Consider the following 25810-nt stretch of genomic DNA (forward strand, 5'->3'; position numbering starts at 1 on the left):
AGAGAGAAAAGAGAACCTTGACTGTCACCTCACACCACACACAAAAAGCAACTGAGACTAGATCACAGACCTAAACATAAAAACGAACACTATAAAACTTTTTAGAAGAAACGTAAGAGAAAGTCTCTCCAACCTTAGGATAGGCAAAGCCTTCTTAGATAGGACACAGAAACCATGAATTATAAAAGGAAAAAAAAAAAGATAAATAAATGTCATCAAAATTAAAATCTTTTGCTTTTCAAAAGGGAATGTTAGCCAGGCACTGGAGCTCATGCCTGTAATCCCAGTGACTAGGGAGGCTGAGGTGGCAGGATGGCTTGAGGTCAGTAGTTTGAGACCAGCCTAGCCAAGAGAGTGAGATCCCACCTCTAAATAAAAAAAAAAGGTAATGTTAAGAAAACAAAAAGGCAAACCACAAACTGGGAGGAAATGGTTCTAATACATATATCTCACCAAGGAATTAAATCCAGAATACATGAAGAACTCTTTCAACTCAGTAAGAAGATGATTAATAATGGGCAAAAGATTGGAACAGACATGTCACCAAAAAGGAGATGCAAATGGGCAACAGGCTCATAAAAAGATGCTCAACCTGACCAGTCATCACAGAAATATAAACCCAAATCACCACGAGCTACCAATACACCCTGTACATATTCAAATCACTAAAAGTAAGAAGACTGAGAATACCAGCTGCTGAGGGTATGTAGCAAGTAGAACTCTTAAACATCGCTGGTGGGAAGGTAAAATGATACAACCACTGTGGAAAACAGTTTAGTAGTTTCTTATAAAGTTAAACACATACTTAACACATAAACCAGCAATTCCACTCTTAGGCACTCACCCAAGATAAATGAAAACATACAAAGACTTGCATACAAATCTTCAAAAGACTTTTACTCATAATAGCTCAAAACTGGAAACAACCCCAAGCCCATCAACTGGTGAATGGATGCGAACTGTAGTGCATCCATAAAATGGAACACCGCTTAACAGCAAAAGGAAGGAGCTTCAGGTATGCATAGCAATGTGGATGAATCACAGCACCCTGCTCAGCAAAGGAAATGAGACACAAAAGAGTACATACCGTAGGGTTCCATCCACACAGAACTCCAGGGAGGAGCAACCTAGTAGGCAGCAGTAGGAAGCAGATCAGTGGTTGCTCTAGAATCAGGATGGGGGCGGGGAGAGTGACTGGAAATGGGACACAAGGGAACCTTCTGGGGTGTTAGAAATGTCCTACAATGAAGTGATGGTCATATGGGAGTGTAAACTTGTCAAATTCCAACTGTACAATTAGAGTGGGCATACTTTATTTAAATTACACCTCAATAAAGCTGGTTTAAAAAAATTAAAACTCTGTTCAGAAATTTTTTTTAAAAAAGAGCTAAAGGAAGTCTGTGGTGACTGAGAAGAACACCCGACAGTGTGGATTCTCTCTGCCTTGTTAAGCAGCTGAGACCAAGGGAGGAAGCAAGACCTAAGAACTCGGATGCAACTTTTACAAAAGTACCCCATAATACTTGATACATATAAAAGAATATATAACATTTATATAAGTTAGAAAGAACGATGATAAAATTAGCAATTCTAAACCCGCCTAATTTACCAGCTAAAACTTTCCAAACACCACTGAAGCTGGCCATATGTTCCTCCCAGCCAGAGGTGACCATTATCCTGAACTTAGTGTTTATCAGAATTCAAACTTTCCATGGGATGTGAAAAGCTGAGAACAGGCCCCACCAGAATAAGGACTGTATATCTCAGCCTCCCTTGAGGACAGGTATGACTGTGCCGTTGAGGTCCAGCCAACAGGGAGAAAGTGCAGGTGACGTGGGCAATTTTCAGGAAGTGTCCTTAGAAGGTGCCTTGCCCTTCCCCTTCCTTCTCCCCGCTCTCACTGGCTGGATAGCAGATGGGACGGCTGGAGCTGGAGCAGTTACGCCGGACCACAAGACAGATGCCAGCCAGGGATGCAGAACAATGAGGCAGAACGGATCCCTGAAGACCAGAGCCGCCTGGCAGCCTGGACTGCCTGCATTTACACAACAGAGAAAAATTCTTCTATTTTCTTTACAACACTCTTGTTTTGGGTTTTCTGTTATCTCTAGCAGAATTTTATAAAACTAGCACATTGTCAGCACAGCCATAATCCTGACTACCATCAACACCGAAGACTCCTACTGGCCTCAGAAGCCTAAGGAAAGGATCGCTTCATTCAGCTCTCTCCCCTGGTATTTGCCCTCGTCAGCACCCACAGTGGCATTTATTTGGCCCCCACATGGCACCACACCAGGAGTAACACACAGGAAACAATGGACAGGGTGCCTTCTAATATGGACCAATAACAAGGACAAAAGAAGAAAAATATAATTTATTCAGAATTAGAGAAATATTTTCTTCATCTACAAACCAGTAACTTTTATGTAGCAAAAAATGAGATTTGTCTCTAAACCAGCAGAGAGAGAGAAATGGAAGTGCAGGGTGGGGAGCAACATTTCCTGTTTCACCTTCTGATGGGAACACATGCTACCCGTGTGCCTTCTGTGTAGTCACCTCCACATAGCTCACACGCAGGCCACCCTGGCCCCAGGCTCCTTGCTGCCTTAGGTTGGGCCGCAGTTTACTGACCCTCAAAGCCAGTTCAAGTCCTGCTCCTTCCAGAAAGCCTTGCCTTGAGACCAGCATTCTTGAGTTTCCTTGGTTCCCAAACTCGGAAAGTTCTCAACAATTCCATCAGACCAGGTGGAGGCAAGGCCTGCCCCAAGTTTTCCCGCAGTCTGCCCGGAACTGCCCGCACAGGCCAGGCACGCCGGCCTCGCCGACTGGCTCCCAGGGCAGCTCGCCCAAGTTGATGCTATTCCCCAACAGCCTCGCGACTCTGCACCACGTTTCCAGCACCACTTATCCATTCCACGAGCACTGCTAGAACACCTGCTCAGCCAGAGCTGCAGGCCGTCAGATTAAAAACAAAAAAGCCTTGGAACTCGTGGTTTAATAGGGAAGACACCGAAATAAACATTTAAGTGTGGTGTGCGGGCAGCAGGGCACCGAGAGGGCCAATGGGAGTCTCCGTTCCAGTCAGAATGGAGCAGGTGACACTGACCCCAACTGGAAGAGCAGCAATGAGCTGGCCAGCAAAGGCCACGGGGATTCGGGGACAACTGCCCCAGGCAAATGCCCCCCCAGATGTCTGCCCTGATTCCCCACGTGGCATCTGCTCAGATGATGGAAATAATTTTAATATCAGTCTAAGAAAAATATGGTCAAGTAATATGGCCTCAAAAATAATTAGATGATGCATTTCAAAGTAAAACATCACTGTGCTTTTAGCTGTCCTGTCAGGGTGACCGAGCCACCCTGCTCCAGCTGTTTCTTCTGACATTCCCACCCCGTGCTGCAGCCGCTCTGAACGACCCAGAGTTTCTTAAGCTCATCATCACACCAATCTCACATCCATGTGCTTTTATGTCAGCCTGGAACACGCTTGAACATCCTGTCTGATCACTGAGCCAGTCGTCCCCGCAGACCCACTTAAACATCTGCTCTCTGAAGCTCCCCTTCCTCACCTATGCCACAGACTCACCCAGGCCCACCTCACAGGCACTGTTGTGTTTGCCAACTGCCCCTCCTACTAGACAGGAGCAGCTGGGGACCTTGTTAGTCCCTTCACCCAGCACAGGGGTTCAGCACGGTGCCCGGCACACAGTAGGCATTCAGTAATGATTGCTCAGTGAATGAAGATAATCAGGGCTAAGTATACGTCGCTAAACAAAGCTACAAAAGAAGCAAACCGACAAAGGATTCTGTCACTCTCAGGATTTCCGATCAAATGGTCCAAAGCCTTTTGTCAGCCTAGATATTTACATCCTATTTTAAGAAGAGGCACCTGAAGCTACAGGTCAGTCTTTGAAGGGACCTAAATTGGGGGGAAAGGTTCAAGCCTCAGAAAAAATTACTATCCTACAAAATTTACAGCAGCCCTGCTTATATCTCAAAGCTACCTGGCTTCTTGTCTCGAAAGAAAGAAAGAAAGAAAAGAGAGAGAAAAGAGAAGAAAGAAAGAAAGAAGGAAAGAAGGAAAGAAAGAAAGGCCAATCAGCTCAGCCCGAGTTAATCAATCCAGCATTTATCAGGACTCCAAGCTCACGACTGCGAGGCCTGCACATATACACACATACTGATTCCCAACTCACAGTCAAACAAAAAGAAGCCAAAATGGGAAACAGAATGTCAAATCTCCTCTTGATCCACAGCCTGACTTCATGAACTCCACCGACTTTCTTTTAAGCCCTGAGAACACTGGTTTATGCTCACACCAGGTGACACCAAGCTTCCCCCTTGGTGTCAACCTCCTACCACTTTCACAAAAGCCTTCCCTGACTTCTCCAGCCCACATTAATTTTTCTCTTTTCTGTATTCTTATAGAATTTCTTGTCTGTATAATTAATTTTGGCATTAAACCACAATGTCTTATATTATTCGCTTCTTAAGAGTTTATCTTATCTTTCCCAAAGAGCAGGCAAGATTCTTAAAGATTATGTTTTGTATCTCTCACATGATACAGTACTGAGCATTCAGTGGGTGCTTAATGAACACTGAGGAATCGAACTGTTACCATTCCAGTAAGTCCCTGTGTGCTCTTTGCTGACGTTGGCATTTACTAATATCTCAAGGTCAACCACATTCACCAAAGAGCAGAAATATTGGAAGAGGCACCCGGAGGCACATCTGCCTCCAAGCAGGTGGGCCGGCAAGTCCAGAGGTGAAGACCTGGGAGCACTGGGTCCCTGGGGTGATCTAGGAAAAGCTGCCCTGCCCTGAGACAGAAGCATGCAGGGCTGGGCCCAGGGAATCCCATTTTCGAGGCCTGGGCTCAGAGATGGAATGTCCTTACAAAGCCAAGAAATGGGAAGGAATGGGCTGCCGGGGATCTAGATGTAAAATCGGCACGAACACACATGAACGGAGGCCATAAATCCCTCCCAGACGCAGACAATGCCGCAGTGATAAGCATGCAGATTGCACACCTAGTTCAGAAACTCCCCTGAGTTTGCTTGTAATTAAGGGGGTTAGAAAGGTAAAAAAAATATATAAACCCAATTAATCATTTAAATATTTAAAGTCAGATTTTTTCCTCACTCCAGGATTAGTATATTTCATAACGCCAGCAGCAGACAGCCCTGGTTTTTACTGGGGTTCATTTTAAAGCATGTTTAAACTAGTCAGATTGAGTGATGCTTCCAGCAACTAATCGCATGTCAAATAAAAGATATTTTATGTAATAAATTACCGCTACAAGTAATTCAAATGTCATTTATCAGTTTTATTATCAGTCAGGCAAAGTCTTGTTTCTCTATATTAATCAAAATCAAGCTTTTTTTTTTTTTAAGCAGTTTTGACACCTCTTGGCAAAAGTACAGAAGTGAAGAGGTAGTCAGTCGCCCCCGGAGCTGAAAGGAGCAATGTAACGGTACAAGAAGAACGAAGCTCAATGGTGACAACTAAAAACTTCAGGTATTTAAAATTACCATTATCATTGTTTTTATACTAGTGTCAAAGCAGGAAGAAGTCTGTCTCTAAGAAGACGTATTTTATTTTTAGGGCTGGGAGACTCTTAAAAAGACTCCTACCTACATACCTCACTGTGTAATGCTTTTTCTCAGAGTGATCTGGACATGAGAATGATTTAAATGACTGAACTGCCCTCCCCACCCCATTCTTTTGCCTCTTTCAGAAAGACTAACAGTTTAACCCTTTGTGCCTACAGAAAGGAGGCAAACGCATGGCATTTTAGGCCAACTCTGTAACCAACCAGAACAATTTGTCTAAGCAAGAAGTTTCCAAGTAGCCGAGAGACCTGTTTGGTATTAAGTCATGGGAGGAAACAGCTGGAATAGAACAGACGTGCATCTTAGAAAATTCTACACCCCAGCTGCCACTGCCTATCCTCAACAAATCCCATTACACGGCTGGGCCCAGGGACACAACTAAAGAAACAGTATGGAGACTCAGCCTTTGGTTAAAAAGAAACACGTAAAGTAGGTTTAGGACCCAAAGCAAACTCAACGGATTGGAAACAATGATGGCCAGGGAGGAGAAATGGGTCCGAGCTGACAAGTCACAGGTCTGACCCAGTAGCCCAAATTCAGTCCCAAGGCTGGCCAATGAAGCTCTGTTCCCCTGGAGTAGGCTGGCTAGGCAAGGACCAAGGGACAGATACACTGGAGTGGGTGCTCCCTGGCCTCACCCATTCAGCCTTATCCAGAGAGCAAAAGATGGAGATATCTAAATGAGATCTGTGACACACAAAGCAGATTCTAACCCGCTGGCTGGCCCCTGCAAGTGCGGGGAAGAGAAGGCCTTGCTGGCTCTGTCTACCGTGTTGATCACACCTGCCCAGCTGCAACAGAGCCAATGAAAACAAAGGGGAAGGGAAAGGAGGAAGGTAGCTTCAGACCATGTGTTGGGGGATAAAAAAAATCTGTCATTTTAAAATAAACTCTTTAAAATCTGATATCTAACACTGTTTGAAATCATTTTTTGAAAAAATAAAGCTTCTGAGATAGACAATTAAAATGAAGACAATTATAGAAACGGCATTTTCAAAGATAATAGACCCAATGATGAGTTACATTAAAGAAACAAAATTGAGCTATTTTCCATAGCTTTGGAGCCAATTTTAACCTTTTTAGACTTTTCATACATGACTTAAAGAAGGGATTCTAACTGTATTTTGGAGATATACATTTATTACTAGCTTGAAGAAAGTTTACTCCTACAGTTACTTTCATTTAAAAACAGAAACCTCTCATGGGTCATGATCTCACATAACAATTAAAATCACATTCAGAAGGGACCTTTATATTTTAACCTGAAATTCTCTAACAGATTGCTACTGCAAGAATATACATGGTATAGCCAGGACAAGGGAGGGAGGGATGGGAAGGCTGGCCTAAACCTACGAATATTAACTTTAGAAAATAAAATTAGGAGACAAGTTATTTCAGTGAGCAAATAAGACTGCACTCATGAGTCAGATGTTCATGCTGTTATTAGTGAAACAGCAACATTCAAAAGCACTCATAAGAAAATGGAAACAAAGCCAATAAATAGTTTTATAGTTTCTTGAATGTAACCAAAATACTTGAAACAATACAATAAACTCATGTATTCTGGTCCCTTGTCTCTTCTTAAACATTTGTCACGTAGTTAAAAGTCAGTCTAGAAGATCTGGGTGTGTCACATTCTTTGGGAAAAACCCAAGAGCTTTCTACTACTCTCAGTTTCTCCCGGTTGGCAAGTCTGGGAGAGCAAAACACTGCTCTTTGGCCGGAGTCCTGCATCCCAGTCAAGGTTAGGCAGGAGTTTGAATGGGTGACTTACTGTATGGCTGAGAAATGAGGTGAGGGGGCTGGACGGGCACCACCTGTGTGGCTGGGCCCAGGGACAAAGGCTCATCGGCTGCAGTGCCCGACTGCTGGAAAGCCAAGTCAATCTCTTCATCTGTTAGCCCTGGAGGAAGAGAACATAACTGCAGGTGAGTACCTTTTGCCAGTGTCCATGGCTGCAACAAAATCTTCACTGAGAAACGACCTTTGCAGCCACAGAATGCCTAGCATCCTAGTAAGTTGGCTCCCCGATTTGGGATTCTCTGGAACCTCTCTCAGTTGCAATTTAACCTTAAGCGACAGAATATTAGCCTCAACACTGCTTCCAAATGTGGCTCATTCAATTTCCTTAATTTATCCTTGAGTTTATTGCTGCTTTTGAAGTCGCTCCGTACTGCAATTCTCCATTCTTCCCCCCGAAAACAGATACCATCAACTGCAAATGTGGCTCATTTTAATCTGTAATGGTGTTAAAAAAAGAGGGGAAAAAACTAACAATAATGCATGAAAACAGACAGGGAAACAAAAAACTAATTATTGGGTGAGACGACTAATTAGTCTAGATCGTTTCCGAAGACGGGAATAATTTGCTTTATTTTATGACAAATGCAGAAATAAAAGGAAAAATCAGGACTGACTGTGATTAGTATGAATGGGATATAGAATGTAAAGAAGAAAATAAAACAAGAAAACAGATCAAAACAAGGCCAGGCCCAAACTTTCAGATGATTAGTACTCCAGCCTATCATAGGCTCCTATATCGCCTTTGGCTAGTTTTTCTTTTCCCTTTTTTTCAATCCTCCCAACACTCTAAACCACACTGCACACAGGACATCAGAAAATAGCAGAGCGCCATCTGCAGTGGCAATAACATGTGGAGAGGATTTGCCCATGGAAGAATAAAAGGCAAGTGAAAACCCCATGAAGACCACATTTCCAGTGGGCACACAGCTGGGATATTTTCAGTGGGTCTGAGGCCGACTCCCCACTGAGGCCGACACTGACTCTTCGGAGGAGCAGGAGGAGGGCACCGACCAACCCAAAGAAAAGGAACAAAGTGTGGCATGCAGGTATGAGAAGAACTGTCCCGGGCCAACTTGGGAAGCAGCTGTGTGTACAGAGGCGCTCCAGCTGTCGAAAGTAGGAAAGGCAGGTGGGAGGTCACCACTAGTCTGTAAAAGACCACTCAGCCGGCCCATGCTGTTCCGGGAATCCCAATATTCAGCAGAGCCGCAACACGGAGCTTTTAAACTAGAGCCGAGAGCTTTTCCACATCTGGTCGGCAGCTCTCCATTAGAGGCCCACAGCATGGTATATTTGCCCCTGGGGGTAGATGAAGTACAAGGAGGTTCTGAGGATCAGCATCTTCAAAAGCATGGTGCCTCCTACTCTGTGCCTAGGGGCTAATAGATGGTGCACATTAATGCTTTAAAGCACAGCTCTGCCCTGCACCGTACCAGCGTGTGAGTTGACTACAGCCATCCCTCAAACTTTTCATGTCCTACCACAACCGATCAAGGGAGAATGCCTGAACTATTCTAAATGGTCCTGGACCCTTTTTCCCTTTTCTGTGCTGAGCAGTTGAGGTCTGTCCCCATTTAAAACTGCAGCTCTTCCCCGTCCCCTCTTCTCACAGCGGAGCTAGCCAGAGGCAGGCAAGGCCACACCGCTGGGAGTGTGAAGGGCCACTGGGCTGCCCCGATTGCACTAAGCTCTCAACAGACTGGTGGGCGGATGAAAACGTTTCCAGGGTTCAAAGTGTATCATTTACTGGCACTTACCACCTGCCAAACACAAAAGCGAAAGTTCAGGAGAGTACAGTTAGACAGGGTATGTTCCTCCTCCCCGACTCCCCAGCTTGCTGCAAAGGGATTGCTTACTCGTCATTTTACCTCCAAGAAGAATGGACAGGGCACACGGGCCAGCCAGGCAGAAACACAGAACGTGTTCCCCAAGTTTGTGCCTCTCGGGCTCTGGCCTGCGTGGTGACTGACGACCACTCCTACTAAAAGCAGGAAGGGGGAACCCCTTTCAGAGTCCTAGTAGGAAAGACATTGTTTTAACCAGTTCATAATCAGCCATTAGAGAAGAAAGCGGCATCTGCGATGTCAGCACAGGCTGATGGTCACTGGTACACTACGGAATTTTATAATCCTGGTGGTTCGTGTGCCTTGTCAGCCGCTGGCTGCAAATGAGGATAATTTTCCCAAAAGGAGCATTCAGTTGCATTCTCATTTTCCCTTTTGGCTCTTTCAAATATAAACAAGTACGATAATGTTTAACACTGGGGAAATATACAGTAAGTTACAGGCTGTGCTGCGGCCCTGAGAGCCGGAGCTGGTTAAAGGGACAGGACTCCCTGCCTGTTGTTCTGCCCTCTGGCACTGAGCTTTTACGAAGCCTATTTTCCTAATAAAACATGTCCCTTGTATTATCGCAGCTGAGCCCACTGGTGAGCCCACGGTTTAAAGGGCATCAGCACTTCTTCCAAGCTCGTGTTTTTCAGAGACCTTATCATCTGCTGCTCCAAATTTACACTGGCTGGAATTCTGATGGCCCTAGTTCTCTAGGAGAGTCCAGATTCTGACTTAACTATAATAAATGAACCCTTTGTCTTCTTTTAAAAAAATAAGCATTCTAACAATCTCACTGAATAATATAATTTCAGAGCTGGGCCATTATCCCTGTCATTGCTCTCATTTAACAGATTAAAAAAACTGAGGTCCAAGGAGGGTGAAAACAAGGGCCCACATCCTGCTTATTCTAGAGAAGGGTAATGCTGATGTCAACCCAAGACTGTCCCTCATTAGTCCGGTGACTTTCCACTATACCACAGAGTTACAGAACATCACATGACAGATGCAGAACTTATGTCTTAAGTCTTCAATCATATTAAAGAGCTTTAGAGGATTAAATTTTCTTCTCCCATCCCCATCCTAGGCACTCTCAAGAGCCAATGAATACTGTTTTGGAACTTTATTGAAACAACACAGGAAGTTAACCCCTGGATCCTACCTGCAAATGATACCTGGACAACTTTTTGAACAACACTAGAGTGACAAGGTAGGATGTCCTTTTCCTGGTCTTGTTCTAATATTCCAACCCCAAACCAAATCCAAATGCCTCTCACATACTGGCCCCTATGCTTCTGAGTGTCCTCTCCCTCTGGAGTGTTCTCAGCTTAGGCAGAACTGACCAGCTTTAGTATTTGCAGGACTCAGGTGATGCATCTGGGACTTACAGAGACTAAGCAGGGGTCACCCACCTCTCTCCAGATCACGATGTGGTGCTGAGATGACCCTGCCCTCGGGGACAAGGCACTGCCATAGGACCCACACATAAGACATCCAGGTGCCCTAGTCCCATCTTTCCCAACCCTGCCGAGATAAAGAGTGCAGATCTTAAGATGGAGACCTTGCAGAATCCAAAAGGTTAAAAGGAATAATAAAGGAAACTGCCAATTGTTAGTGAATTATATTTGGCTCTGAAAGCTGAGGCATGGGCTATATTATAAAAGGCATCTCTTTGCGTTGTTTACCATCACCCTGACTAATGCAGACCTTTTTTTTTTTGTTTTAAATAATCTCATGCAAATTAGACACACACACTTCCTTCCAGTTGATTGCTATCTGCAAGGAATCATCTAACTGCAGAGGGACTGAGCAGTGGCTGAGCAAGCAGAGGGGTGGGAGCAAAGGGCTCCCCCATCCTGCGGCATGCAACCTCCTCCCCTCCCTGTCTGCCCTAAGTCTTCCTTTAGCTGCTGTCTTTGGAAGAATTTGTCAATTTTAATAAAGCCTAGGATTTTCCTTTAGTTGGGGTGTCAATCTGCATTATCTGACACGAATAGCACTGAGCATCTAGTGGTTCTTTCTGTAACTTCCCCTCTGCCACCTGGTGATTTTCAAGAGCTACCAGCTCCCCCCACACCCTGCCACCCCGTGTACAGCACTAACAATTAAAATATATTATTGATAGAGAATAGCACTAAGAAAGTCCTGCCTAGTTATTCCAGCCACTCACTAGCTCTGGCCAAGAGGAGGAGGAGGAGGAAGGGACGAGGGACCTTGTGCGAGGCAAGCAGGAGGCACACAGGGGCCCTGACTCTGTGAGGGTAGATGGTTCCACTCCAGCTTTTCAGACCACAGCTGCCTGATTTGCAAAACTGAGAGCTCTCAGTTCAAACCAAACTCTCTGAGTGAAGATCTTGTGCACCCAGAATTGGGGCAGTTCTCTGGACTCTACTTCCACAAGCCTCCCTTTACTAGGAGATGTCTGCTGCCCCTGTGCAGAAGCTGGGCCCAGGATTTCTTCTCCAGGGTGGGCTTCTTGGAAAAGAACAGAACAAGTGAGCTACAGCCTATTAATTAATAAAGCCCCAGTGTCACCACTGCGGCATCTGAACTGCGTGGCCACAGGGCTGCCGTACCTGCCTATTTTTATTCCCTAGAAGATAAACAAATTTGCCTTCTTCTTTTGAAAGGTTCCTGTTAAAATGCAAACAAAACCAAACTGACTGACTTTGTGAGCTGCAAGGTACTGGCTGTGATGTGAGTGCGATGCCCCAGGGTCCTTTCCCACAACTCAGACCAAACCAGGCACCCCAAGGGCTGTCTTTTTTCTGTGGGACAGGCTGTGCAAGGGCTCCTCAGAATAAGTAACCTCAGCACTGTCCCTAGTGACCGCTGGGCACTGCCACAGGCCTGGCCCAGTGCAGGTGAAGCAGAAAGACAGATGACAGAAGACAGCAGTGTTCTCTACATCTTTCAGGTCAAACAACAACCAGAACAGAAAGGTTAGGAATAGTTTGAAAACAAGCAAGGTAATGAACGCCTGGCAGAACCTTCTGTCCCAGCTGGAGTTTTATAATCAAAATGTGGAGTCTGACTCTGACTGGGATTACAGGGCCAGGGCCAGGGGGCCAGTGGCAAAGGGCGACAGTTAAAGGCTGGCAACTCGGACACCTTCCTCCCCCATCCGTGCGGTCCCTCTGTTTGCAGGACTTGGGCAATTCATCTGGACTCGCGGAGACTGAGCCGGGTCACCTCTCTCACAACACCGCTGGTTACCTGCCCCGCACACTCTGGAAGGAGATGATACAGAGAAGACAGCTTGCTAAAAATACTCCTTAAATTAAAAGAAAAATCAACTCTCTCAGAAAAGGTTCCGGGAGGAGAAAGGGAAAAAGTATTTTTATTTTATTTTATTAACATTTTGTTGGAACAGTAGAGTACAATAAGGACTCTCAGAGCCTCTAAAAGTCGTTGGATGACCTGTAGACCCCTATTTCCCAGTGCCTTGTATAAAATTGAATTTTTTAAACATAAATTACACGTAATGACGACACTGTAAAAACTAACAGTAATGGAAAGCTGTGCTGTATTTCATTAGCCTGTATTATTCCATGCCACCTGATCCAGCCGGGCCTTGTTTATGAGTTAGTGTGTTAGCAGATGCCGATGGAAGCATTTGCTTCGACCTTGCTCTTCTCATTGGGGCATGAAATTACGACGGCAGCACCTTGATATTACAGCCATAAATACAGTAAACTGCAAATTTAAGCCAACGGCTCCTATTGTCTCTGAACATAAAGCTGATCGGTATTTATTTAAAAGGAGAACAAAAAAAATATTATATATCACCTTGTTTATGGGGCCTCCCCCCACTTCCTTATCCCCCTCCCCCAGTCCCCCAACCTGTCTAATTCACTTGGTTAAAATATTAAGCAAATAAGCAAAATGCTTTCTTCTCTACTGATTAACTATTCCCAAGCAGTGAAAACAGTTTTGAGGAAACTAGTTCCAAATATCATTACCCTGAATGAAAGAGTTTTTATAAAAATTGATGTGATGGGGGGCTGGTTCCCACCATCTTGTTGTTGATATGTAAATTCAAGAACAAGACATGAGACTTTCCCCTCTCCTTAAATGAGGAAGTTCAAACAACAGGAGAAAAAGTTGCTGATGATGCCCTGAAACTGAATGTCCTCTCAGTATCCTTCTAAAAATCGTTAGGTAGAAATGCTATTTCAAAAAGCAGCAAAACACTGCCTTCTGCCACCTAAGGAAAGGAAAGGAAAGATATGTAACCAAGAAGATAATTCTCATCTCAACACAGAGTGCTGGGGGACCTCTCATTAAAACTTGCACCAATCCCTCCTTATCCCAGTGAACCATAAGGACAATATATCCTTTAAATACATTAAATGTGGAAGAAAAATAAACACAAAGACAAAAGGACACTGGCTATCACCAAGCCACGTCTCCTGGCATAAATCACTGAATAAAAAGCTGCTGCACGATGCACTTCACTGCGAGCCCAAAGACTGAGGAAGCAGGCAGGCTTGTTCCACTGCAAGTCTAACGAGAGGGCAGGTCTGCTCTCCTAACGTCAACAGGAGAGGACCTCTGCCTCTCAAAGAGGCAGAAGAGGGATGTTAAAACTCAACCAAATCCAAGTTTGGAGGTTTCAAAGGGTGGAAACTGTAGAACATCAGCAGGCAAGCTACAAAGTCACGAGCAGTGAAGCATGCAGAAGGACCATTTTAGCAGCAAACTAAATGCAAGTTTAGGGGAGCAGTTTAATTCCAAAGCAGATAGGCTTGGGTCATAAGGGTCCAGTGCCCAGTAGTATCAATGACACAGCCAAATCAACCAAAAGTTTTTGTACATTTACTTTTGATAGCTTATTCCACAAGGCAGACGTACTCCCTTGGAGCCCTAAATTATATTAGACATACCAGTCATTGAGCTTAGCTCCTTCCGCATAAGGAGGAAACTTTCCTATAAAATTTATTGAGCTTCTCTGGGGAGTAGTATAACTGGTGAACAAGACAGAAGTGAGCTGCCCCTCTGTGTAACACAAATTGAGATCTCTCATATGAAAGACTGGGAGGGTTTCCAATCAGCATCCATGATGTCTATTTTTAGATCTATATAGTCTAAAGGTTTTTTTTTTTTCCTTGTAATCCCTCTCTGCTAAATTAGACACAAAAATGAAGAGGAGTTACTTTCGATATGTGATCAATTCCAGAGGATTAATAGCAGGACAAATATCGTTGCCGGCTGTCACAAACGGCAATCTCTAACCCAGCAGGTCTTTGGCAACAGACTGAGAAGTCAGCCCTTCCCACGGTTCACTGAACAAGTCCTAGGGAAACAATTGTGTCCTTAAAGACCAAGGGGATGGTAATCAGGAATCACTGCCACTTAAATGCCAAAGGCCAAGTAAGCCAAATGTATGTTTGTGCACGTGTGAAAAGGCCAAATTGATAAATATTTCTAACAATACTTAAATCTAGCTCCTATTTCAGAAGAGACAGTGAAGATTGGTTTAAACAAAAAAATCAACTTGCCTTTGACAATCAAAGAAATTCAGAACTGGAAGACAAGTTGGAGTTCATCTGGCCTATCTCTTGTTCCTTTTCTTTTTTTCTTTCTGTTTTATAGATCAAAAAGGGGACACAGAGAGGGACAGTAACTTGCCCACAACCTAGGCAAGCCCAGAGGCAGAAATGGATCCCACACAGGGCTCTCTGTACCATACAGGAGGGGCCAAGGGCCTGACACACCTGCTGCTCCCCTCTGCCACCTGACATAGACCACACACCTTAAAATAAGCAAACTCTTAGAATCGATCTTCCCCAAAGAAGAAGAACAGAAGAACACACAGAGGCTGGGGAAAACCAGGTGATTTGAACATGGAACCTCTATGTTAAAAAAAGATTGCATATCTGTCCATACACAAACACGGACACATGTATTTGGTTGTGTATAAACGCAAGAAATAAAAGGAGAACAGATGAGAAACTGGTAACACTGGTCATATGTGGAGAGAGACTAGTAGCTGGCGAACAGAGATTGAAGGCAGACTTGTCACTGCATATCCTTATGAATTTTGTTTCATGTGACTAGATTTCTGATTCAAAAGGATAAACTCGTTTTTAAGAACAAAGAAAATACTTGGGAAAATAGACAAACAAACCTTGCTCCTGAACAAAATCACTTAAAATGGTTAACTCCATTTTCCGGAAGAGAAAAAGCTATGAGCCATGCCCAGGAGCTGGGATTACAGTGACACCCACAACTCCTGCTTCTTGCTTAACCCATTGTGGCTGCAGCCACAGCAGCCAAGTGCAAGGTGGCTTTTTAAAAAATGCGTTTTTAAATGGCAGACATCTGCTCTATTTTGACACATCCTGGCTGCCCAAATGTTTCTTTCAGCTCTAAATATTTGCTTCACCAATGGAAATGTTTCCATCACTGCAACAAAACAAACATTTGCTTTGGGATGGGAGGGACAGCCATACGCCATTTCATATGTTCCTTGAAACAGTCTGATTTGAGAAACAACTCCACTGTAGGACACAAATCAAGGTGGAGGTTTTTGTTCCTTTAAAAAAACCTTGTTGGCCGGGCGCTGTGGCTCACGCCTGTAATCCTAGCTCTGGGAGGCCGAGGCGGGTGGATCGCTCGAGGTCAGGAGTTCGAGACCAGCCTGAGCAAGAGTGAGACCCCGTCTCTACCAAAAATAGAAAGAAATTATCTGGCCAACTAAAAATATATATACAAAAAAAAAATTAGCCGGGCATGGTGGCTCATGCCTGTAGTCCCAGCTACTCGGGAGGCTGAGGCAGTAGGATCGCTTAAGCCCGGGAGTCTGAGGTTGCTGTGAGCTAGGCTGATGCCACGGCACTCACTCTAGCCCGGGCAACAAAGTGAGACTCTGTCTCAAAAAAAAAAATAAATAAATAAAAAAATAAAAATAAAAAAACCTTGTTACAAGAGTTCAGTGCACTGGGGCGCACTCTTCAGACACTTAGCTGAATGCTACAAATGTTCCTTTGGGGCTTTCTTTCACATCCTGAATCTTAAATATGTGATTAGAAGGTTTATTATTTGGCATTCAACTTACTTTCTAAAGATTTAAATTACTATGCAGCTACCAAAATTTTTTAAAGGCCTCACATTAATCTGATATTAACACATTAAAACATGCTATGTCCTAATAGGTCAATACATAAACTATTTTGTCACCACCTATTTGTGTAGCTCAAATAAATCTGGTATTGGCTGCTATCATCAACATTATTAGTAGAGAGATAAATAGGTAATACTCAACCAATCCATAAATATTTGAGTGCTTATTTTGCTAGGCAATGTGAGAGCTAAGATCTCATTTTCCCCACCTGTTAAATGGGAGCCTCCCTAACACCCTTTCCCCTCAATTTCTTACGATAGACAAGTCTGTCAATCTGTTTATCTACATATATTTTCTAAAATATATATATCTATATACAATAAAAATAACACATCAACTACAGAAAACATGGAAAATAAAGAAAAACACCTAGAACACAAACAAAAAAAAAACCATTCACATTTCCACTCTCGACCTAGAAATAACAGCCAAAATGTTTTAAAAACCCAAATGCTAAAGAATGTTTTAGGAGCTTTTTACTTTTTCTTTTCCCCCAAAAGAGACAGGGTCTTGCTCTGTCACCTAGGCTGGAGTGCAGCGACTGATCATAGCTCACTGCAGCCTCAAACTCCTGGGCTTAAGCAATCCTCCTGCCTCGGACTCTCAAAGTGCTGGGACTACAGGCATGCGCCACCACACCTGGCCTACATTTTGAACTCTGAATCCCACCACCAAGCCTATTCCCACCATTCAGGGCTGGCGAGGTACACAACTCAGGGTTCCATGCTCAGAGTGTTGTGGCACCTTGTGGAACTGTGCACTGCCTACCCCACATGGCCACAGGTGGCAGCAGTGCCCCCATGAAGTAGGTACTTAATTCTCCCCATTTACAGGCCAGGAGCCAGAGGCTCACAGACATTAGCCAGCCTAGCTGAGGTCCTGCTGCAGGTGTCGGCGGGCAGGGCTTGGACCCCAGACCCAGGATTGTCACCACTACTCTATACAACACAAAGGGGAAAATATTTTAAACCTGTTCAAGCTGAAAGGGAGCACTGATATCCCTGACTGCTAGCCTATCACTCAGATGTACTGATGAAGTTATTAAGACTGAATTTTTTCAAATTAAAAACAACTTTTTTACATGAGGATGCCCAATGACAGTGAGGGTGCCGTTAAGAGCAAGCTGAGAAACTGTGGAAGACAATTTGTCACTCTATCTCAAGAGTATTAAGAAATGCTCTTACTCTTTGACTCAACAATTTCACTTCTAAGAAATAATAAAATAATGTAGTACAAGACTTATATACAAAGATGGTTCATCATATTTTAATAGCAAAAAAATTAAACAATGCAAATGTCCAAAGAGGAATGATCAGGCAAATTATGATACATTTCAATAATGTAGTATTATTCAAATATTCACATTCATATGCACAATTTCTGATGATATGGGAAAATCCTTTTGATACGTTAAGACATAAAAAGCAGATGTTGTATTCATAGCATGATCTCAATTACATTTTAAAAAAGAAACCAATAGATGCATCATTTTTAACTTAATCTGAATTCAACTTATACATGAACAGAAGGGAAGAGAGAGGGAAAATTTCACCATAAACAGTGGGGAGGGCTCACCATTTCATTCCACAAGTGCTGAGTCTTCAAGTGAGCAAGAGACTTGAGGCATGAATTTGCTGTCCCCTCATCATCTGATCCCTACACACCTTTGCGGTCTGAGCACCCTGTCAAAGGCTATTTCCCCCATACATCTTTTTTTTTTTTTTTTTTTTTGAGACTGAATCTTGCTCTGTTGCCGGGCTAGAGTGCCATGGCATCAGCCTAGTTCACAGCAACCTCAAACTCCTGGGCACTTCTCCTGCCTCAGCCTCCCAAGTAGCTAAGATTACAGGCATGAGCCACCATGCCCAGCTAATTTTTTCTGTTTTTAGTAGAGATGGGGTCTCTCTCTTGCTCAGGCTGGTTTCGAACTCCTGACCTCAAAGGACTCCGCCTCAGCCTTCCAGAGTGCTAAGATTACAGGCATGAGCCACCACGCCCCCTACCCCAGCCCCATACATCTTGACACCCATATGCAATGTTGACATGACGTTTGGTACTAAACCAAAGATCTGCTTCAATGTGAAGGAAAATGTGGCTATTTTGGATTTACTGATAGAACACCTTTCTAAGGGATTTTTAACAATTATTTTTAAAGTTAATATTTAGTTGCTGAATGCTATAGTCCCAGCTACCCAGAAGGCTGAGGCGGGAGGGTTGCTTGAGCCCAGGAGTTCCACGCTGCAGTGAGCTGTGATCCAGCTACTGCACTCCAGCCTGGGCGACAGAGCAAGATCCCATCTCTAAAAAATAAATAATAAACATGTAATAGAAATATTCCATGTACAAAATTCTAAAGATACAATAGTGTACACAGTAGTCCCCCTTTATCTTCAGAGGATATGTTCCAAGACTCCCAGTGGATGCCTAAAACCAAGGATAGCACCAAACCCTATACTGACTATACACTAATTTCTTTTTCCTTCTTCACAATTTCACACATAGAAGATTTTTTTTTTTTTTTTTTGAGACAGAGTCTCGCTCTGTCACCTGGGCTAGAGTGCAGTGGCTCACTGCAACCACAAACCCCTTGGGCTCAAGCAATCCTCCTGCCTGAGCCTCCCAAGAAGCTGGCACTAGAGGCACACACCATGACACCGGCTAATTTTTCTATTTTTAGTAGACATGGGGTCTCTCTCTTGCTCAGGCTGGTCCCGTACTCCTGAGCTCAAGCAATCCTCCCGCCTCAGCCTCCCAGAGTGCTAGGATTACAGGCGAGAGCCACAGGGCACGGCCACCAGGTTTCTTTTGGTTACTGTTTGCATGCTACATCTTTTTCCATCACTTTACTTTTAATCCTTATGTGTGTTTACATTAAAGGTGTGTCTGTTGCAGGCAGCATTGAGTGGGGTTTAGTCTTTTTAATTTAATCTTGAGAAGCTGTTTTTAATGGAATATTTAGTCCATTTACATGTAATATAAATATTGAAATTCAGAGGTTTATATCTTTCATCTTATCATGTTTTCTTTTTGACCCGTTTAATGCTCTTTTTTCTCTTGCCTTCTTTTCAATTCAGTTTTCCCTCTTGTCATGGTGGTTTCTGATGGATTTCTCTACTGTAAAGTTACTATCTTTCCTTTTGTAGTTATTAATTAGCTTGGAGGAGATACATCGTACTTTCAATTCAAACTTTTACCCTCTTATTTTTAGCACTCAGTGGATCTTGTCTGTAACAATAATTACTAGATGTTAGCCTAATGGAAGATCCTCAATTAAGAGAGAAAGGGGTCCTGAGACTGAAAAACTTGAGAACAAGTACCCTATACATCACAATGCATCCTTGAATTACTATAGTGTCATATAAATGAGGAATTTTACCATTTCCCCAACAATCCTAGCACTTATAACACTCTATTTCCATCCCTCCCCTCGTGTACTGGCACGCATTTCAATTATAAGGCATGTTAAAACCCATAAAAAAGACTTTCTTATTTTATACAGTCAATATTCATTTATGTGTCCTTTCCTTTGCTCTTCATTCCCTCCTGCATTTCTGTGTTTCCATGTAAGATCATTTTCTTTCTACCTGAAAACTACTTTAGTGTTTCTTTTAGTGCAAGTATGTTGGCAATGAATACTCTATTTCTGTTTTCTGGAAATGTCTATTTTTCTTTATTTCAAAAAAATGTTCTATTGCAAAATAATTTCAGACTTATAGAAAAGTTGCAGGCAGAGAACAAGGAATTTCCATGTATCTTTCACCCAGATTCTTCAAATGGTAAATTTATCACATTTACTTTATTATTCTCTATTGATCTATCTAATTATATTCCCTGAACTGTTTGAGACTAAGGTACAGACATGATGCCCCTTCCCTGTAAATATTTCAGTATGCATTTGGGGTGGGAGTGGGGGAAGCTCATGTCTGTACATAACCACAGTGTAATTATCAAAATCAAGAAGTTAACGATGTCAGATTTGTATCCATAGCTTAGAGCTTTCCTCTGAACTTGACTCCTATTATCCACCTGTCTACCTGATACCTCCACTTGGATGTCTCGTATCTTAAATGTAATACGTCTAACACTGAGCTCCTAATCTTGCCCTACCAAACTGCTCCATTCCTAGTTAATGGCAACTCCAAATTTCTAGTCACACAAGGCCAAAAACCTTGGAGTCATCCTTAATTTCTACCTCTCTTTCATATTCCAGATCCAACAAATCAGGACATTCTGTTGGACTTACTCTCAAAAAACACCCATGGATCTGAGGCCTTCTTACCACTTGACTGGTCTCCTCGCTTCCACCCTTGCCCTCCTACTGTCTATTCCTAACACAGCAGCCAGGGTGATCCTGTTAAAGCTTAAATCAGATTATATCACTCCTCTGCTTAAAACTCTGATGATTTTCCGTTTTGCTTAAAGTAAAACCAGAGTCCTCACAGAGATCAATACTGCCCTACACAACCTGCTTCCTGTCAATGCTGTGACCTCCCCTCTCACTACCATCCACCTTGCCTACACACTTGCCTCCCGTTCTGCTCCAAGAATTTGCCAGACATGCTTCCTCTTCAGGCTTTTGCACAGGTCGTCCCCTTTTCCTGAAATTCTTTCTTCCCAGAAATCTGTGTGGCTTGCTTTCTCATTTTCTTCAAGTTTTTCCTCAAAATGTCACTGCATAGAGTCCTTTCCAAACCATTCCATTTAAAATTGCAACCTCCCAAGAATTCTCTATTGCTCTTAATCTACTTACGTTATGTTTACATGTTATTCTATTTATTGCTATCTCCATTCCTCCCTACTGTTAGAATGTAAGCTCATAAAAGGCAGGGATTTTTGGCTATTTTATTCCCTGCTATGTTCCCAGTACTTAAAATACCTAGGTTCTACTGGCACCTAGTAGGTGTTTGATAAAAATGTGTAGGAAGAATAAATAAATGAAACCCAATATGCAAAACAGATAAAAGTAATGTTTGGGTTTGGGGAGGTCCAGTAGGGGTATGGAGAAAACCCAGAGTCCCACCTTCTTGACCCCCCTCTGTCCCTGAAATATCTCTTTACAATCTCCAAGGATCCCCCAAAATAGGTATAAAAACTGTTACCATATATTCACTCTTTACTAAGGCAAACAAGTTTATTCCTCAGCCCTTGACACACCTCATACTCTGGAGACAGTCAGACATCAGTGACTGTGATCTTCCGCCCATCAGAGTAGCTTTCACCCAACCCTACTCAGAGCTTCTCAGTTGTTCTGGGTTCTCTCTCCCACAACCAAAGCTTTCTCTGGTCACCCCCACCGGGAGTGCTTTTCTATACCAATTGCTATCTATGTAACACCCTTCTGGTCGTCAAACACAGATTGCTTTATAACCTTTCTTTGGTCTTGTATGGTTTTCTGAAGATTTTAATGCTATTGAACTTTTTGTCTTATCCATCATTATATCCCCAAAGCCTAAACACTGATCAACTCGTAGTGGGCATTCACTGAATATTTTTTCAATGTGTGAATATATGTGAATAAATCATACTGGTGTTTAGTGAACTGAAGATTTTTAATAATTGTAAGATACACTGGTAGTACTTGGTAACAATCCCTTTTTCCTCCTCTTAAAAAATGTTATATATCATAAAACTCATTACCACTGTCGTCACTAATATTTAACATTATTCTTGAAGATTCATCCTACATAATAAGGCAGGAAATAAAATTAAAATGCTTAAGAATTAGAAGAAGTGCACAAAATAATCAACTGTAGACAATATAATTATATATCTAGAATAATCAATTTAATCATAAGAAAGTTCAAGTGAGATGGCCAGATATATATTTTTTAAAAATCAGTAGCACTCCTACCCACCAGCAACTGATTAAAACCGATTAAAAAATAAAATGAATTCATAGTAGCCAGGAGAAATATAAAATTGCTATGATAATCTTAAAGAACGTTAGATCTATATAAAGAAACCTTGCAAAACTAAATAGGAGACTAAAAAAATAGAAAAGCTTTTCTAAGTTAATTAATAGGCTTAACACAATTCCAATAAAAATCCCAATTATTTTACATTTTCTCAAACGGTTAAGATTATCTGGGAGAATGCATAAATAAGAATAACTAGGAATGTTTGGTAGTCCATTCTGTATCCTCTACTTAGAGAGAGACTTCTTTGTATTTCTTTTAAAGTGATACCTCTAGGGCTTACAATATGCATTCTTACTCATCAGAATTTACTCTGAAGTAGTATTATACCATATTACATATTAAGAACCTTAATATGATACATATAATTATATGTGTCATATTGCATACATTATTGTATGTATTAATAATACATTTCATTAAGAACCTTAATTCCATTTTAACTCCCTTCTGTCCTTTGTGCTACTAGTTCATTATATATAAATATAAGTGTAGTATAAATCTAACAATACATTATCATTTTTATAGAATTTAAGAATAAAAATAAAACTGGTATTATATATTTACCCACATATTTAACATTCCTAGTGCTCTTTATTCCTTCCTGACAACCCAAATTTCCATCTGGTATTATTTTCTCTTCAGTATATAGACCTTACATTGATATTTATTAAATGCATATCTGCTGGTGACAATTTCTCCCAGCTTTTATCTTAAAATGTCTTTATCTCTCCTCTATGTTTGATGGATACTTTCACTGTATATAGAATTCTGGGTTGACAGGTTTTTTCTTTTGGCATTTTGAAGACATCATTCCATTGTCTGCTGGGCTACACTGTTTCCGATTATAATTCAGCCATAACTCTGATCATTGTTCCCTTCTTCTTTATCTTTGGTATTGAGCAGTTTGACTGTGATACACCTACATGCAATTTTCTTTGTATTTATGCTGCTTACGATTGGCCATGCTTCCCGGGTTACTTTTGTATTTTGTTTTTTTACATCAAAATTGGAAAAATTTCAGCCAACATTTCTTCAAATATTTCTTTCTGCATCATTGTTCTCTCCTTTTGGGGACTGCAATTGCCCTATGTTAGGCAGCTTGGCTTTGTCCTGCAGGTCATTGAGGCTCTGGTTCTATTTTCTCAAATCCTTTTCTCCTGTATGTACTTCAGAGGATGATTTCTACTGACCTGTCTTCAAGTTTACTGATCCTTTCTTCTGTTATGCCCAATCTGCTGTAGTCCCACCCAGTGAAATTTCAGTGTCAGGTTTTATGGTTTTCAGTTCTAAGTTTACATTTGGCTCCCTTTTACTATTTCCATACTACACTGCAACTCTCCACCTCTTCACCTTTTCATCATTTTTTTCATGTAAATTCATTTAACATATTTTTTCAGAGTTATTTCAAAGTTCTTGTTTCTCTATGAGTCTGTTTCTGTTAATTGACTTTTTGCTTCAGTAAAGGCCACAGGTTCCTTTTCTTCCCATATCTAGCAATTTTTTATTTTATACTGGACATTGTGGATGATAGTTTATAGAGGCTTTGGATTCTGTTTTCTTCTGAAGAAGAATTAAGCTGTATTGCAGCAGGCAGTTAAATCACTGGCAGATTTCCTTGATCTAGTGCAGGCTCGGTTTTACACTCTATTTCTTATTTGCCCTTAGTCCTAGGGAAAATGCCACAGTCCTGGGAAGTAGCATTTGCACCTAATGGGTGGCCCTTCTGGGGTTCCAAAGGAAATTCCAAAGCATTTATCAAGCCCCCTCTAACTTGACAAGACTCATCCAAATTATTCCCCTACAGTGGGAAGCTGCTGAAATCTCTGCTGGAATCTGTAGCACGTCCTCGACACAAAGGTAGTTCAGGAGTTACCTAGTATTTCAGGGGTGTTTACACCCCCGGCATGGTTCTCTCTTTTCTGGAATTTCCATTCCCAAGTTCTAGCCATTCTGGCAGCCTCAAAATCCACTCCCCAGTTCCTCAAACCAATAGGACACAGCTTTCTGCTTGAGTTCCACTTGTTAGCACCCCATGGGTGAGGGAATGGCTCAAGGAAAAAGCCATATAAAGGTGGCTCTCCCAGATAGGTCCTTTCCTTCGAGAATCAAATCCACTCCAATTGCTGCTTGCTTTTGGTGGCTCTGCCGTGCTTTCAAACAACGTTTTTAAAATATTTTGTCAAAAATTTATATTTGTTATTGGTGGGAATGTTATTCTGATATGAGTTATTCCATCATTACTAAAAGCCAGAATTCTAACTCAGAATGTTTTTTAAAGAGAAGAATGATGAAGTGAGCCTTGTTCTTGTACATATTAAAATTGATAATAAAGATACAGCAATTAAAACATTGTGGCATTGTGTAAGAGCATAGAGGTCAATAAAAACAGAAGAGATATCCCTGAAAGAGATCTTGTTATATGTTAATAAAGGAAGCATAAACAAACAAATGGGAAAGAAATGATTTATTCATTTAAAGGACAGTCATGAAAGAAGTAGTGTTTGAACGGAGCTTCACTTCATACCACTTCATAAATTTCAGGATTAAAGAGTTAAATATAAAACATAAACCATAAACACAAACACATAAAATGTGGGTGAATATTTAACTTATCACTGGTTCAGTGTTTATGGACAAACTAATCTCCCTCCTTAGTTTCCTTTTCAATTTCAAGTGGATAATAAAAAATACCTACCTCATAGGGTTTTTGTAATTAAATAAAATAAGGGTACTTAACACATTGCCTGACACATAATCAGCCCTCAATAAATGTTAGCTGTTACTGTAATTATTATTATTTAATAATTATGGAGACAGAATCTCTTACCATAAAAATAATAGAGCAAATATCAGAAGATTGATAGATATGATTATGTGAAAATAATCACTTTTATATATTAAAAAACATAAAAGGCAAGAAACAATGGGGAAATGTTTGCAAACAAGACAAAGAATTAATATTCTTAATATATAAAGGATATTTAAAAATCAATAAGTAAAGCACTAATATCCCAGTAGAAAACAGGGGGAAAAGGATTGAATAAACATTTCTGAGAATAAACATATTTTAAAAATTCAACTATGTTACTAATCAAATAAATGCAAATGAAAACAATCTGAGAAAGTGGTTTTCTTGCTGTTGTTTTTTAGTGACCATATTCACGTAGTATATTAAGATAGGTACTCTCATTCCTTGGTGAAACTGGAATGCCCTATTTGGAAAACATCTGGAAAACTAGCACTATGTATCCACTGTCTTAAAATGATCAGATCCTTTGAGTTAATACTTTCTCATTTCAGGAATCTATTTTGAGGGAAAAACAGACAGTGCTAGTCACCATTTTTTTCTAATTCCTTTAAATAAAAAATATTTGAATGAAAATAAATTAAGTACTCATCTCAACAAGCTAGCAGAAGAACATCAGAAAAATCCAAACAAAGTAGATGAAAGGAATTCTGAAGAACAGTGTTTTAAATTTTCCAAGTGGCTAAATTTTTCTTAGAGTTTCTTATTGTAAATTT

General features: G+C 41.6%; 1 protein-coding gene across 2 annotated transcripts in view; it reads right to left on the minus strand.

Moving 5' to 3' along the window:
• PEX14 (peroxisomal biogenesis factor 14) overlaps nt 1-25810 on the minus strand; it is a 128566-nt gene that overhangs the window by 18309 nt on the left and 84447 nt on the right. For both annotated transcript variants that reach the window (XM_045546164.1, XM_045546165.1), the window contains exon 4: nt 7387-7515. In XM_045546164.1, the coding sequence (XP_045402120.1) occupies nt 7387-7515 (129 nt within the window). The remainder of the gene's footprint in view (nt 1-7386; nt 7516-25810) is intronic.

Source organism: Lemur catta, chromosome 3, assembly GCF_020740605.2.
Source record: "Lemur catta isolate mLemCat1 chromosome 3, mLemCat1.pri, whole genome shotgun sequence".
NCBI classification, from domain to species: Eukaryota; Metazoa; Chordata; class Mammalia; order Primates; family Lemuridae; genus Lemur; species Lemur catta.